The 17,387-nt window shown below is 38.7% G+C and overlaps 1 protein-coding gene across 1 annotated transcript in view; it reads left to right on the top strand.

The window, feature by feature from the left end:
• The window catches only part of cemip2 (cell migration inducing hyaluronidase 2), a 42,050-nt gene that overhangs the window by 9,112 nt on the left and 15,551 nt on the right, over positions 1 to 17,387 (top strand). The window contains exons 3-13 of the mRNA XM_028457392.1: positions 775 to 915; positions 1,033 to 1,600; positions 4,649 to 4,818; positions 7,542 to 7,733; positions 8,715 to 8,884; positions 9,776 to 9,988; positions 11,215 to 11,420; positions 13,240 to 13,309; positions 15,016 to 15,144; positions 15,833 to 15,921; positions 17,198 to 17,329. Coding sequence (XP_028313193.1) covers positions 775 to 915; positions 1,033 to 1,600; positions 4,649 to 4,818; positions 7,542 to 7,733; positions 8,715 to 8,884; positions 9,776 to 9,988; positions 11,215 to 11,420; positions 13,240 to 13,309; positions 15,016 to 15,144; positions 15,833 to 15,921; positions 17,198 to 17,329 — 2,080 coding nt within the window. The remainder of the gene's footprint in view (positions 1 to 774; positions 916 to 1,032; positions 1,601 to 4,648; positions 4,819 to 7,541; positions 7,734 to 8,714; positions 8,885 to 9,775; positions 9,989 to 11,214; positions 11,421 to 13,239; positions 13,310 to 15,015; positions 15,145 to 15,832; positions 15,922 to 17,197; positions 17,330 to 17,387) is intronic.

Genomic DNA, 17,387 nt, shown 5'->3' with positions numbered 1-17,387 from the left:
TCAGGTCTATTGTTTAAGTTTTGATCACCTTCATTTAAATGAACCTAAATTAAATTATCCTGATGATGATTACACATAAATAAATGGACACAAGGATGCATCAGTTGTTTCACCACTAGGGGCCAGAATATTTTACAGTATCAGAAGTTATTATTGAACTACAATTCCTGGCATCGATGCTCTCGTCCACAACAACAGAACAACTTTTTTCCCACAGATCTTCTGTAGCACAGATGAGATGTTGTTCAAACACTCTGAGCAGGTGAAACTGATTAAAGCTGACTCGTGCGCTACATGAGAAATGGTCAGAGTTTCACAGGCACAGCAAAGTTAAACGGGCACTGGTGGTTCTGTATTTTGGAGTCAGTGATGATTTGAGCTTTTTTTGTGGCAATTTTAGACAGTGTTTGATGTGTTTTAGGCCCTGCTTAATGCAGCCAGGGCAGGAGGGTGGAGAGTGGTGCACCTAATGAGTGCTCCCTCACGATGATGGCGTTTAATTTCATTCATCTAATTTCCGCGTGTAACCGTTGTCATTGGTCGATTCCGTGTTTCCGTTCGCGATTTTGTTAACGTGGATTTTATAGGGCCATACTAGAATGTAATGCAATTAATAATTTATTTTGGTGTTGCGGTTTTCGGCCTTGGTTTTTTCATTTTCAGTTTTGGTCAAGAATTTTCATTTCGGTGCATCCATTGTATTACTAGTTTTTCAGAGGTTTATAATTTTAAAAGTGCATGAACTTATCTGTTTTATCTTCTACTGGTATTCAGAAAACTGTCCAGACCACAATCCATCACTTAGTAGCTGGAATCCAGGCCACCAACCAGAGAAGGCCGTCATTGTCAGACAGGGAGATTTGTTTAAATTGGACTCCTCTGCCACCTTCCTCTCTCTAACTATCCAGTCAGGAGGTAAGTGCATCAAAATGCATGAGTTGTAAGGAGAGAAATTTCAAATCATTTCATATTTTCGCACACATTTTTGATATTGACAAACATTAAACATTTTTTCCTTTTGTCCTCTCATAGGTCAAGTAGTTTTTGCCGACAATGCAGATGGCTCCAAAAACATAACCCTGAGGACACATTATATCCTCATTGAAGAGGGTGGTACCTTTCACATCGGTTCACCCAAATGTCGCTACAGATCTCGTGCCACCATCACTCTTATCGGACGTTCAGAAGGCGACTCAATCCCTGCGGTACCGGGCCTAGGCCGCAAATTCATTGGCGTAATGGGGGGAGGAACTCTGGAGCTGCATGGCACGGAGCGCGTGTCATGGTCTCTGTTGACCCAAAGTGTCCCGGTGTCTGGTCTCACCACTGGCGGCTACGGCTTCCAGAGAAACTTTAGCCGAGGCATCAACTTGCGCGTAGTGGATCAGGACACAGCTACCGTGCTGTACAATGAACGCTACGACACGCACGACTCTCGCAATGACAGTCGGCGGCTCACACAGTTGCTTCGTTCCTTGCCAACAGGACGCATTGTCACGCTCGCTGTGGGAGATTCTGCTGTGAAAAGTCTTCTGGATGAAACCAAGAAGGCCATTGAGGAGACTCTTGGAAGCAGCTTTGTTTACGATCTAAAATACAGGTAAACCCTGAATCGTTTTAATCCAGTAGAATGGAAAAATGCTGGAATGTTGCTTGACTTTTGATTTAATGGATGTTTCTGCTGCGAATTATGTCGAAGTTTTTGTGATTCAGCTGTGCTCTAGCTTTTTGAACTTCATTGCACTTGTCCTCTGTGCTGTGTTTACTGTGGGATAGTCTTTGTTTTTGGTCCCCTGGGCCTGATAAAGGAGGTAATAGTGTTTTTGTTGAAGGGTTTGAGTCAACCCTCTCACCTTTGAAGCCGCAGTAATATACCGACAGGCTCAACATGTTGTTGTTCCACCCTTCGTGGAAAGTTATTCGGCTTCCTGTTTCTCTTCTGTCCCTACACTGTGCCTCAATGCTCCACCAGAGAAAGGAAGCACACACAGGATTGTGATGTTAAGGTCTGGGTTTCCAGGATTTGTACAAAATGTGAAAGTTCAGGAGGTTTTTTGTTCAGACAATCGAAATGTCAGATACCAGAAATCCTGGGTGTGGCAATTTCAGCTTTTTCACATAATTTGTGGATTTTACTCTGAGTTGATGAACTGAGTGCTTGGCCAGATTCACCATTGTCTCTTTTCACCAAAAAGAAATAAAATGGCCAAATCTGCACATTAATGTAATGTTCCAACAAAGCTCTTCCGATTGAAAGCAAGGTGTTTTAAATGAGCTGACAGCCTGCTCTTTGTGCCCAGAGAATCCTGCACTGTTTAGTGGAAGTTGTGCACATTTGTCTATACTTGGAGCCTCAGGTGGATTTGTCAGTTCTTCAGTGGATGCACATAGTAATGAGACAGGATGCAGTTAAAGTTGCACTTTGGTAACCCAACAAGCATCAGCAGAGATGCATGACCTATAGGCCTGAGCACAGTGACGAAGCGTAAATGAGTTTATGACGTGTCATCAAGTGTTGTGGAGAAACTGCAGGCAATGTTGAATGCTGCTGGAATGCACCCCCTAACAAACTGCCTACTTGTTTTCAATAACATGCCTCAATCACCGCCCGAAGTACTAATGGGCAGGATTTCAGTGGCGTCGATGTCTCTCCCAGGCACGGATACATAATGAGTCAGATCCTGTCTCGTGCTTGTTGACCTCAGTCTTTAATCATTCATCCTCCCGCGACTATTCACACGTGTGTAAACATACTTTGTTAAAGATTTTGGCCAAAATATAAACTTGACTTAATTCTTTTATACTAACACTGGCTGCATGTCAGAAGCTTAAAGGCCAAAATAAGGCTTCCAAAAGCACAAACTTATGAGGGTATAGAGCAGGGATGGGCAACTATATTACAGCGGGGGCCACAAAAATGTAATTGTATCTGATCCAAGGGCAACATGATAAACATTAGAATAATGACTGATCTGATCATAATACAAGTGGAAAAAAGGGTTTTGTCTTTTTTTGTCTTTGTGGTTTTGTCAGTTTTTAGTCATTCTGTATGTTTTTGGAGTTTTTGTGTGTGTTCTTGCTGCATTTTCCTGTCATTTTGTGCAATTTTGACTGTTTGTTTTTCTTGTGAGGTATTCTGTAATGTGTTTGTTGTTGTGTTTTTTGTAGTCATGATATTTGTTTAAGTGGTTGTTGCGCCTGTCTTTGCTCTGGATTTTTGTGATTTAGGAGTTTTTTTGGTATTACGTCGGGCTTTATGTTCTTTTCAACTTCTTAAACTATTTTTGGGGATTTGTTTTGTTGGCTGCAGCCCTAGGGCTGCTAGTTGCCCATGTCTTGTATAGAGGATAGGATACTGTTGGATGCACAGCTGCATAGCATAGATGGGGGCTTCTCCTATATAAAAGGACAGAATCTGGCTGGGTAAAGTTTTAATGAAAAGTAATACGGCAAGTTTGATTTAAAGGTTGAGTTTGCAATTTACTACTAGAATGTAATTTAAAAAATGATAATTCTAGCATGTTCTGTAGCTTTTGGTGTAATTTAATAAATCAGAAACTTGATACATTGAATAGAAAAATAGATAAAATGAATAATAAAATTGTGTTATTCAAGTCGTATGTACTTTAGCTTCTGCTACGAAAAATAACTATTGGCAAAATGGAACTTGCACGTGTATGGGTGCGTTTCCTAAAGTTTTACATTGGATTCCTTTACTGAAATGTATCAAATAAAGCTGAAGAGATGAAGTGATTTTGATCATCTTCTTGTACAGTTAAAACAGTGAATGATTGCAGAGAACAGCCTTGTGTAATGTGAAAGTATAAATACATTCTGTAAGAGCTCTAATTGTGTCAAAAGGCCATGTTAGTTCATGTCAACATCTGTGTGGTGTTTAAAGGTTTTACTGCAGAGGGAAACATGACATTTAAGACGATACTAATCTGCACAGGCTTTAAGCTTGTTTGAACTCATTCAGCCGGGACAGATGTTTCACAAATAAGAAAGTTATTCCCTGTAAGCCAAAGGTAGGATCATTCAAAGGCTCTAAGTCACAGGGTGCTGTCTTGTTTACAGTCACAGATTATGAACTGCACGCCCAGTCCCATTCGCCGTCCACACCCTCAAGGTCCTCGGCTCAAAAGATTTCAACCTCTGCTAATTTAAATCATTTCAAACTAATTTGAAAATGATTATCTTGACATTCCTGCTTCATAAGTTAATTGTGAGGAGGCAGGATCTGTAACAAAGTAGGGTCACTTTACCAGATGTCTTACTTTGATTGTCTGCCTGGTAAAATCCAAAATGTCTCTTTTCTCAGAGGACAGGTTTGTTAGTGACTGACATGTTTTTATCCTGAGACACTTAATCACATCTGTGATGTGCATTTAACTTTGTGACTTAAATCTCTTCTCACTGTGTTGCTTGTGTCAAGGCTTCACATTTAAATCATTGGTTGCAGTTACCGCATCTTGGGTTGGTTTGGTGCAAAGTTTTACTGTTTGCAAGAGTGAAATAAACCACAACGTTCCCTGTTGTTAATGTGATAACACTTTTAGTTTAAAATGCATTCTAGGAGGAAAAGAAAGTGACCATTTGTCAATTTTTTCCTCCCTCCCTCCCATCATGGGTGGTGTGGTCACTGTAGACAGGCGTGGGCTCTGGTTTCTGAGGTCGGCGGTGGCAACGCATCGTGCACAGAAAATGTCAGGGAGCACGAAAACCATGACACGGGCGGGAGAGCTGTGGCACGACGCAACTTCACTACCATGGATGGTGTGGGCTTCTCCGTCACCGCCTACAGCGAGTGGAAAAACGGTGAGAGATGATGAATCCTTAAAAAAAGTCATCAGATTAGACATTTAGTTTTTTGTGCTTTTTTTTTTTTTACCAGCACACAGACTTTGAGGGTCGACAAACTTAACAGACAGGAAATATTTTGTCAAGGAGCAGCTTTTCTTCTACCCAACTGCACTGAAAACATGTGCACATCACAAAACATACTTTAATATTATAGTTATAGAGCTCCATAGACTCATCAATTACATATCATATTCCGTAAAGCTACGGTTTTTCTCAGTTTAGGTGCATCAACTTTATTGGAAACGTCACTCTGTTGCTTTGTTTTTGTGACACACACACACACACACACACACACACACAGTTACAGTAAAGTAGTATTTATTGTACGGTAATTTGATAACATTTATAGTCTTGGACAGAGTTTTTGTACACATTCATAATGTCTCAAAAATTGAGGAAATAAATGTTAACGTTATATCACCCAATCAGGCCTTCAGAATGATTTTGAGTAAAAATGAATATATACTACCTCAATTCCATCTGCAAATATTAAACCACGGCACAATAAAGGTAAAGAAACGTTATTTTAGTGTGGACCATTTTAAATTAAACTGGGCTGGACGTGGCCCCCAAACGACCATGCACTAAAGAATAAACGCTGAAGTCACAACAGTAACGTGAAGTTAGTAACATTATCCCATCATCATGACTCAAGGGAATGAGTTTGAGTTTGTTTTGATCATTGGATTTTACATGCAGAAAATGATATTTAAAACAAATGAGTGTTTATTTGATTTTCACATTAAAATTCCAAAATTAAGATTGAAATTCAAGACATTTTTTCCTTTATCAGGGTCAAGAAGGGATAAACATAACTTTAAGCACATTTTTCATTTTCATTTTATGATTCTAAAAACAAAAAATACAATGTCAATCTCAGTATCACCATAAATAGATTTGATAGTTTTGCAAAAAAACATGAATTATTAACAGTCAATATGGTTTCAGAAATAATAGATCAAACGGCCCTGGCAATGACAGATCTAATTGAAGAAATAACTGATAATATATACAATGGAAGTGTTTTTAGATGTTAAGAAAGCATTTGATAACAGTCGACCACAGCATACTCATCAGAAAAATGGAAAAGTTTAGTTTCAGAGGTATTGGGTTGAACTGGTTAAATAGTTATTTGCACAACAGGAAACAGTTTGTGCAGAGAATGCAGAATAAATCACATTTTATGAATAATGTATGTGGGGTACCACAAGGGTCAGTTTTGAGACCAAAAATGTTTTTTTATTTGTACATCAACAATATTTGTAGAACTGAAAAACTAAAATATGGGCTATATGCAGATGATACAAATATACTATGTGTTGATTAATCACAGAAGAAATGTATAAATGAAAATGAGGGTTTGATTTAAATAAGTTGTCACTAAAGTTGAACAAAACAGATTTGATGTTATTTGGGGATAATAGTCCACTATGGGACTTCCTACAGGATGAATTAAAGCAAAGTATTAATATAAGCAAGTGTAACAAACTGATCTTTAATAATTATGAGGAAGAGGAACAGCAGTTTTACACAAGACACCAATAATGGTGGACACCTCGACTAAATGTAGAGCTGATCGTCCAATAACTGAAGAGTTGGGGGTTTGAATCCAGCTCATCCAACTCATTGTGTGTCCTTAGGCACTTTACCCACATTGCCTCTTATAAATGGGTATGAATTGTGCATGAATGGTCAGAGGGGCCATAGTCGCTAGGGGCCATAGTCGCTAAGTGGCACCCACGCTTCTCTACCACCACTGGTATGACTCATGTTCGTGACTGGTGTGAATGAAAAATGGTTTCTGTAACGCACTTTGGTCTTGCAGCAATCATATCCGTTTCCTTGAGACATACTTGTATTGTTTTGAAAAAAAAATCATACTGATCTATGTCAATCAACTTCTGTTCCACAGCAGCACCAAAGAATGTTGCATCTCCCACACAGCAGCGTCCTCAGATACTCTTACTTTGATATTGGCAACTTCTGTTTGCACCACATGGAAAAAAGACTTTCTTTTTGTTTTGTTTATCCCTTCTTGACACTTCTAAAGAAAAGTGCCTTGAATTTAAATCTGAATTTTAGAATTTGCAAATAAACATAAAATAATCATGATGGCTTGATGACTGCATTGCCGCCATATAGTCAGAATGGAAACAGAGGCATTTGAGGCCATGAGCTGTCATTGTTTATTAGGGAAGTAAATTCTATAGTTGCTGATTTAGCCAAAAAGTAAGACTGGCTTTCATTATAGCTTTACTGTTCTCCTGCTGTCCTATTTGAGCTATTGGAACCAGATCTTGTCCTGATGTGCATTGTACAGTGCAGACCTGATGATAGGGTTCACACTATATTGTGCATGTGGCCATTATGACGTGATTTACTGTGCAATACTATTAAATAAATTAATGAAATGCTGTCGAACAGTATTTTTCCTTATCCAACTTTTACACTCTATCCCCTAATTTTCAAGCTTCTCCACTTTAGAAGTCTAAAGAATAACTTGTAATATTTCTGAACAGCAGTGGAAAACCTCACTTCTCCTTTTTGTTTTTATGAGAACATATCTGTGGCTTCTCATCAGAATGTTCAATAATCCATCATTTCTGGAAAAGGAGTTATCATGACAAGAAGTAATTCTAGTGTTTTCCTTTGTAAAAATGCTTTGCTGTGTCTTCCAGGTTTCCCCATCTCAGGCTTCCAGGTGGATGCCGTGGACCAGGTGGTGCTTAACCTGCAGGATGAGGTGCAGCAGACCTGGCATCCGGGGGACAGCATTGTGGTTGCCAGCACGGACTACTCCATGTATCAGGCAGAAGAGTTCACCCTACTTCCGTGCCCTCAGTGTAGCAGCAGACAGGTCCGGATCCAAGGTGAGAGCGAGAGAGGACAGAGAATGTTTGGCTGCAACATGAGAGTGGATTATGGCGTGTCAATGTTTTTCTTGCAGGATTCCTTTGTGTGTGGGAGCTACAGCCATAAAATGTACCAAGACATGTTTACAAAAATGGAAAATCTCATTTTTCATCTTGTTCATGATGTCAAAACAGCATTCTGTTTGTTAGCTGATAGATGATACCATGCAGAAACCTTTTCCCCACAATAGGAATGGGAAAGTTAGGTCACTGTAAGATGTTTTTATGTTTGAGAATTTCTTTCGATAGCGGAAATGTGTAAACCAAATTATTGGGAATCCCAAATCTTTCAGGAAAACTTATATTTCTCACATTTCTTTTACAAATGCCTGCACCCATGTGATGAGTTATTTTAGTAAAAGCCAAAGAAGTGTATAAACATCTTAGACTTGATAAATATCAATGAATACAGTCCATGAAGCAGACCTAGAGCTAATAATCCTAAAGGTCCACTGGGACCTCATTTCCTTTACAGCTGTAAAGCTGATGTAATTCTACTGGAGGAGGCTCAGCATACATTAGCACCTTAATGTTTTGATGGTAACCTCCTCTCATAACAAACACCAGAGTTATGCTGAAGGAACGGGCCTCCCACGTTACACCTCCTGCATCTTAGTCACCAACAATCTGTCAGGAAAAGGCCTATAATCTCTTTATCTCGCTCTTAACAAATACTCACTCCTTTCCTGGGTAGAGCGTTTTTCTTTATTTGTGTATGCCCAATGTCTTGAGTATAGCTTTGCACAGCTTTCTGACAGATGTTGACCTGAGTTACTTTCAGCTCAGTGGAACAGCTGAATAAATTGGGCTTTGATGCATTGTCAGTTTGAATTTATGATATTAGTTCTGCACAGTGTCACTTGTAATCATTTTGTTTAATTTAAGTTAACCAATTTGCCCAACATGTTATTGAGTGGGTGATGTTTTGGTGCTGCTTAGGGAGGCCCCTGTATAACCACGTTGGAGAGATCGTGGACGGGGTTGACATGCGCGCTGAAGTGGCTCTACTTTCCAGAAACATTCTCATTCACGGGGAAATGGAAAAGTCCTGCTACGGAAACAACATGTGCCAGTTCTTCAACCACGACACCTTTGGCGGCCACATTAAGGTGTGTGTGTGTGTGTGTGTGAAGGTTTTTGTGTTCTAAAAGCACTAGCACTGCAATAATTCACTGTTTATTGTTGGCACCGATTTGAATAACAATGTGAATCATTTTCTTTTTTCTTGCAACGGTAAAATATTCAGTCTTATTAAATCATGATCTCAAATGGAAATAGTTACTTCTCCCACTTCTGTTCTTTTGAAGCTTTTCATCCGTTGCCACTGTTTCAAACATTTGGATGTTTAGAGGATTTCTAGTGCTCTCTGAATGTGTTCAACCAATAACGGTTCTGTTTTTGCTTTAGAAATTCCTGAATGTCTCCAACACAAGCACATTCAACTTTGTTATGCAATTTCCAATCCAGCTGCGGAAATGTTTTTCGAATCACGCTCGCTCTGTCTTGTGTATTTTCATATAGATAAGAAAAAAATGCTAATTTAACAGGCTTGATGCTTGTTTGAGATAAAGTTGAAATTTAGAAGGTGTGCGTTTGTGTGATGGCTTGGATTATCATACAATTGGCCATTTAACTTTGACTTTGGGGGTATGGCATCATCTTATGGGTCTGTTTCCTTGCAGTTTCTGTGTTGGTATTTGTTTAACGTCCATGTTTGATCGTTTGCTTTGGACATCATTCTCTCTCTGTGTTTGACTTGTACTTGGACTTCTGTTTCTAATATCAAATGTCTTTCAACGTGAGTGGAGCTGTTGAAGTCACTGCAGAAGCATTCCCAAGAATCCTATACCTCAACCATGAAATCAGTTCAGCCATCATTAAATGATGAATTGTATATTTGCACGCCACATGGCTTAAGAAACTCCTGCCACATTTGGCAAATTTTTCTCCCTTCTTTATCCACTCTTAACTTAGCTTTATTCTTTCTCCTTCATCGACAGATTCTTGCTAACTTCTCATCGGTTCATCTTTCCCACGTTGAGCTTAAAAACATGGGTCAGCAGGGACAAAAGAGCCGCTACCCTCTTCATTTTCACCGATGTAGTGACGTCGACCAGAAGGGAGGCTACTGGGAACCCACATATGTGGACGGACTGTCCATTCACCACTCCTTCTCTCGCTGCCTCACCATCCACGCTACAAATGGACTCCTGGTAAGAAAAACCCTTTGGTGTCGAGTTCTCACTGGGGAGTGAAACACTTAAGGGGATACATTCTATGTCGTAGCTGCTGACTACGTACACGTTTGTGACTACTTTTCTGTGTGGTGGTAAAACAAACTGACAACCATCCTCTTTAAAGTTTCATGTCAGCACACAGACGAACCCATTTCTGACCAAAACCCTTCACATGAATCACTCCTTTTCCAGGTTTATATGATTTGATACAAATACCACTCACTCTTTAGCAACATTCTTCAAGTCCTGAAATCAAAGGATGGTAGAGAATACGCAGGAATTAGCTTTTGCTTTATTCTTTTTAGCTCACCCAAGGCATTAGCTGGGAAACCACAGCATCAGATTACATTATTATTATTATTATTATTATTATTATTATTATTATTATTATTTGTGCATTGATTGAGCCATTAAACACCTCTTTGTAGCTCTGTTAAACCATGAACAAGCATAAATAGGCAGTGATGCTGATGTTTTTTTTTCCCCCTCAGATTCTTCCTTTTAATTAGATTTTTTTTGTTTGACTTGCATACTTCTGTCACCCATTTTATTTATATTACCAGTTTATTACATGTAGATTCTATTTTAATTTCTTTCATTTTTTTTTTTTTTTTTTATCTCTGAGGTAACTATCACACACATTTGCTGCCAAACAATCAAAGTTTCAGTGTATCTTGTGGTGTTTTTATGTGTTCTCGTTGCCTGAGCGTCCTTGGATTCGTGTTCCTTTTGATGTCACACCGCAGGGTCCATGGGTCCTTAAGCTAAGGAGGAAATGGCATTGAGCATTTTAGATTGCATTGTTAGACTTGGCGTATTTTGTGTCCTTCCTGTTTGGCACGATGTCTCTAGGAATGTTTCACCCTTGTGAATCTGAGGCAGTAGCGTCCTCCCGTTTACGTTCAACTGGATGCCAATAAAAGAGTCTTCTTGATGGGTAATTAATTCAGGAATTTCAAGCATTTTAAACGGAAGGAACATCCTGCGGTGGGAATGGGCTGTATTTTCCTGAGGGTTTTTAATGAAGTCAAGGTGTTCGGATAGTCATGTTTATTAGGGTAAATACGTTATTTTCTTTGAAAAGAAGGTGATAAAAGGAGATAAGACACCTTAATTTATAGTTTTCTTTTCTTCACAAACTTGTTCCTAAGTTCTCTTGTTAACTCATCTTTTGATTTTGATTTTTTTTTCTCTTCTCTCAGGTGAAAAACACTGTTGGTTATGACACTTTAGGCCACTGCTTCTTCCTGGAGGATGGAATTGAGCAGCGCAACACGTTCTTCCACAACCTCGGCCTCCTGACTCGACCTGGGACGCTGTTACCTACCGATCGCAATGAAACCATGTGCACCAGTATCAAAGACAAAGTCTACAAGGGCTACACTCCCTCACCCAGCACTGAGTGCAAGTAAGATGCAAGGATTATTATTATTCAAATATGTTAGATATTCGTGACAATGATGAGTGAAGTTACTGTCAGCAAAACTGACTAAAGAAAACATGACTGTTAATAATAATAATAATAATAACAATGACAATAATAGTAATAATAATCATAAAGAATACTTTAAAGTTTCCTTCATAAAAGTTGTATTTAAAGGGTACCTGTAATGTAAATGTATATATAAAAAAGTGTTTTAACATATTATCAATAAAGTATGTGCACCTTAATTTAAAAAACACATAAAGTACTTTTTTGCCCAACTTTATACCTTAAAATAAAATCCATGGGGAGCAGGCATTTTTGGTTGGATGTGATTTCATTAGCTCCTACCCGATTTATCAGATTTTCCTTTTTTTTATTTAGGTTTTTGTAATGCTTTTATCCATATTTAATATTGTTTTATAAATAACTACGGATAAAACACAAATGTGTGTTAGCGCTACTTCTGATGGTCTGGAGTTGTTCTTGTGAGCTCTTGTTGCACATCATAGCAGCCACAGTCGGCAGTCAGCTGACTTACTGGGGGAAGAGTCTGGGACTACAGTTGTGACATTGTGACAATGACCAAAAGAGAATTTGCAGAATAAAAAGACTGATTCAGGCACCGCAATGATTACTAATTGGAATTAGCAGAATGAAGAAACTCCTGAGATACACACAATGTAAATATTTATATAGGAACTATAGCTACATAGTAACTACTATAAAAAATAAACATATTGACTGATTATCCTTGCCCAAATGTTTCAAGGTGGGAAATTACAAAAATTGAATTATGTTGAACAACTTGCTTTACTTTAGATATTTAAAACAATTACGTCCTTTGAAGCCAAAATATATGGAGTTGTGTGAAAGAACACACACACATTCCGCTTACAAACCATTTTCCAAGTTCCTAAACAGCACTGAACACTTGCTTGTTCTCACACTACTAAACAGCACTAACTACTGACTGTAAAATGCTTCAGGACAAAATGTGTTCCCTCTTTTTTTTTTTTTATCTCTATCAGTGCCTTTGTGTTTAAATGTGAAGCCTGTGTGTGAGAAAAGTTCTGAAAGAGTCGACTTGAGGAAAAACAGACAGTCTGTCTCTCTGTGAGAGTTACGCTGTACTTGATAAAAGTGCATGAGAAAGATATTGGCAGGATGGCTTTTTATCTAGACAATAACAACCTCGCCTCTCTGCGGCGTCTTCATATCACCACAGGAACACGTGAAGCGAGTGAGACAATGAGGTGTGTTTCCAGTGTGTGTCTATGTGAAGTGCTAATGTACGTAGGGAATTGTTTCTGTCCTCAGCTTATTATCCCCCGCCACAAAGTGTGGAAAGGGGATATACTGTAGGTTGAGCTCTGTCCGTCCGTCCATCTGTCAGAGTTAAAGGGAGCAGCTTTTCTTAGAAACCGTTTAAGTTAGAATAACCAAATTTGGTGTGTGGCTTCAGGGTATCAATACCTTGATGGAGTTTGAAAATGAGAAGTATGCAAATGTTTTTACCCTTGTGCCTTTTTTTTACTCTGTTCGAGGAGTCTTCAAAGTGGACAGCTTTTCTTAAAAACCCTTTAAGATAGTTAGTAATTTTATATTCTGATGTGATAATGTTTTCTTATGTATACATCTACGTTCTTACATTTAGGATATTTAGGAAAAGGTTGTGAGTTATCAATATCCCCCAAAAGATTGGTTGTCATTATGACTACGTCGTCTTGTTTTGTCTGATGTGTCTAAGAGCCAGTTTTTTAATAACTCGTGTGTGTGTGTGTGTGACCGCTGTGATTCCCAGGGCTGTTTCAACGTTCTGGATAGCCAACCCCAACAACAACCTCATCAGCAATGCAGCTGCTGGTTCTCAGGTAATAACAGTAAAGGAGTGCATACATGGGACTGCATAATAAAACTAAAGATTTTAAAGTTAATAACACAGTGATCCATCAATAAAATTGGACTTGATGGGCTTTAGTGTTTGTTGGGAGTACAATAACGGAGTGTGTGTGTGTGTGTGTGTATATATATATATATATATATATATATATATATATATATATATATGAGAGCAGAAAAAGAGGCTTGTTCACCATCTCTTGTCCACATTAATAAACACTGTGCTCCACAAAGGGATTATGCGGTGCCCCTCTCAATAGTAGAAGTATTATGCTGATATTTGGGTATTCTTAACAGACGTCAATAAACTGTTGAACTCCTAGTGAACCCCCACAGGTGTATTCTTCTTCTGCCAGGGATTTGACAACCGTATAACAGGTCAATAGGAGCAAAATGTACAGCATCACTGTCTCACTGTTCACCAACCAGCCCCAAAATCATAGGTAGAAATCTTGTCTTATTTGGGACAAGGGTAAATGTTCCCAACTTTATATAACTTGATTAACCTCATATGATAAAAACTAAGCATTAATGTACTGGGGAAAGCTGTGGGAGCCATGCACAGGCCTACTATAGTGTCTGAAAAAGAACGTTTTGAGCAGTCTTTTCTGATCTAAAAGCTTTCGCCAACTATCAGACAATTGGCCACTCTGCCCCGAGACGCCCCCTCTTGGATTTGGATTTTGCAGACCTTTGTTGTTTTTAAATCTGGCTTTGCTCGTTTTTTTTTTTTCCGTTTTTAATGTTAAATCTGTTTTTAACCCTGACTAAAGTCTTTGACTCTTGCACTTTGACATTTGTTTTAAATATACTGTACAGAATAAGCAGGTGGAGAAAACGGGGTGACAACAGTAAGAAGCTTTGCTGAGTTCATCAAGTGAAGAATACTGACTGAATGATTGTGTACTTACGTCTGAATTTAAAGTTGTGCCACCACATCACAAAATCCCATACCAGTGATGGTTAACTGCTCTCGTCTTATGGTAACAAGGTCAAGCCCAGCAACAGCATTTATATTAAGGACAAAATCAAAATTGCAGGAAGGCAATGAAACAAGAGACGTAGATGCACAAAAAGAAAAAAAAATGACTGAATTAAACCTCATCAGGAAGTAAAATACAAAGTTTTTTAAATCTCTAAATATAGCTGAATGTATTAACTCTAAAACTCAGAAAATAACCGCCATTCAATGCTGTTTTAGCACCGTGCATTACGTTTAATCTGGTGGGTCGGCTATGATGTATGCATTTGATTATTGTCTGGTCATTTAATTTTTTGTTGTTTCCCAATGTCCATTGATTGTGTAGAAATGTAACAAATTACTTTATTTCTTTTAAAACTTACTTAAGTACAAGTAAAATGACTGATTTAGAAATATATTCAATAAAGTACAAGTACCAATAGAAGCAACTCAATTACAGTAATGTGAGTACCTGTAATCGGTTACTTTCAAATCTGCTGAAAACAGGTCCGTGTCCCTCTTTTGGGTCCAGACCCATGAGTTAAGGACCTTGTCTGTTACTGACCAGTGACTTAAACAGAATGAGTGACTGAGAGCCTTTGGGAGTAAAACTTGTTTGAAAGTCTGTGACTCAGCACTTCTGTGTTTCCCTAGAATTCTTGTTGAACACATGAATCACTGCTGTGCTGTGGTTCACTCATTTCTTCTGTGTTTCAGGACGCTGGCATATGGTTTGTGTTCCACAGCTCTTCCACCGGGGACTCTCACGGGCTGGTACCAGAGACCAAAGCAGAGCTCACACCTCTGGGAATATTTTACAATAACAGAGTCCATTCTAACTTTAAGGTATTAGCTGTGTGGCCAACATCGCTCTCACTTCTGTTATGCTGCTAGATCTTTATTTTCAAAGAAATGTGGAAAATCCAGTGTTTATGTGACTTGTAAAAGAAGCCTTGGCCATGGTATTCTAATTTAATACCTTAAATTCTGCTAAAAAATAAGAAAAAAAAATGAGTGACATGGATTGGCCTCCATAATGGTGCTCTGTTGTATAATGACAGAAGTCGGGCAGGTGAACTGGGAGCTCTTTGTAGCAGTCTGACCACAGCAGCCTCTGTACAGTAGAAGGAGCTCCAAGAATTAAGACTATAGTTCACTTTATACAGAGCCAACTCTGAGCACACATTTCCATGTAAACAAGGTGCACAAACATGGCATTTTCTCTTCAGTTTGTCTTACAGATTACATTAAATCATATAAAACAAATCCATACGAGTGTGCAAATATACATTGTACTTGACTTTTCTCACTGGCCCTCTGTGTCGACATCCTGCACTAGGGAATGGCATATGTGTTGTAAGTATAGTTGGATGAACTTGTACATTTAGCACTTTTATTAGAGCCTCAGGGGCCAGACTAATAACACAAACCACGTTTCTCTGTTTTGTAAAGTGTGGATGATCTTTTTTCTGATATAATCCCCAGCAACATTTCAGAAAAAAAGAAAAAATGTGTTTAAATGTTGTTCTCCCAGGCTGGATTGTTCATTGATAAAGGAGTTAAGACCACCAATGCAAGCGCTGCTGATCCACGGGAATACCTGTGTCTGGATAACAATGCAAGGTGTGTACAGGTGAAAGAAGTCACATCAAGTACGGTTTGAAATGAGAAGTGGGAAAAACTTAAATCCAATGTGTTTGTCATATATTTGACTTCTTTCAGTGATTATTTCTACATAATGATATAGAGTATTACAAAAGGCATAGTTTAGGACTGGGGTTTCAAACTCCTTTTGGTCCAGAGGCCAAAAATGACTGTTTGATCACATGTAAACAAATGTAACTTAAAATGTCAAATGTTGGGAAAAAGAGTCAAAATTCCTTGAATTTGAATCCTGCAATATGCAGTTATTTTGTGTGATTATTTGCAAGATATTGGATGGTTTTGGTTTAATTGAAAAAAAAAAAAAAACTCATGTGGAGTGTAGACAAAATGATGTTGATTGATGTAAGATTTTATAATGTTGCTTTAAGTTTCACTCTAAATAAAATCCTTACACATGACAAAATTGATGTTCTGGCGTGCTACAATTTTACACATGTGGGATGGAAAGTTTCAGCATTTATACACAGTGGCTGAAAATGGACTGATTTAATGTGTTTATATTTGTCAGCCTGTGTGTATTATTACAGGATTAATGCTGTGTTGTTGTAAAGCTACTGTGTGTAAATATTACAATGCTCAGCAGTGTATTTGTTGGTGCCCCTGTCGATAAGTCTAATAACTGAGTTGAATAATTTATTGCTTCCTGTTGTATCTCTAGGAGGATTTGACCATTTGCGGGGATAGACGGTTTTAGCATGTGTTACTGCATTTTAGTGAAAGCTCTGTCCCCAGTTTGTGTTGACAGAGAAAACAGAGCTTCACTGATAGTTTCCACGCTGCCGCAGCGCCCTACCTAAATACAGCCCTCAACTGGTTGGAAAAAAGTCTTGTGTGTCCACTGAGACGACTGGCAGAGCTGTGCATTTGCATGTGTGCTGCAGAGAAGGTGTTTAAAATGTGTCCAATGTGTGACTGTAACTTCTCTTTAAAACCTTCCAGCTTGTTACAACAGTGCTTAATGTAACACTATCCTATATCTTAGCATTGATGCTAAGTGCCACTATTGTGGTGCATTGTGGGAAGCATTGAGCGTTGCCTGAACTCTCTACAGTTTACCTGGAAAGGTTAATAATTTTTATCTGACTGTGGGTAATTGTTGAATAATGACAATGTTGCTAAGTTGAGGTGTTTTTACTTCTATGTGGCCAACATGAGTGGGCAAGTGACTGAGCTCACAATGGATTTGATGTTGTTGGAATACATTTCAGAAAATTCACTGGAAATATTTTCCCAGGTTTCGACCACACCAGAATGCCGACCCGAGCCGCCCCCGTGTGGCAGCGGTCATCGACACGCTGATATCCTTCAAGAATAATGACTTGGGAGCCTGGATCAGAGGCGGGGACATTGTCATCCAGAACTCTGGGTAAGAGCAGACAGAATGTCGGAGGCTTCTGGTGGAATCCAACAGTTTAGTGTCATCA

This window comes from Gouania willdenowi, chromosome 9, assembly GCF_900634775.1.
Source record: "Gouania willdenowi chromosome 9, fGouWil2.1, whole genome shotgun sequence".
Classification (NCBI taxonomy): Eukaryota; Metazoa; Chordata; class Actinopteri; order Blenniiformes; family Gobiesocidae; genus Gouania; species Gouania willdenowi.
The sequence above is the reverse complement of the archived record's forward strand: the minus strand, read 5'-3'. Positions and strand labels throughout refer to the sequence as shown.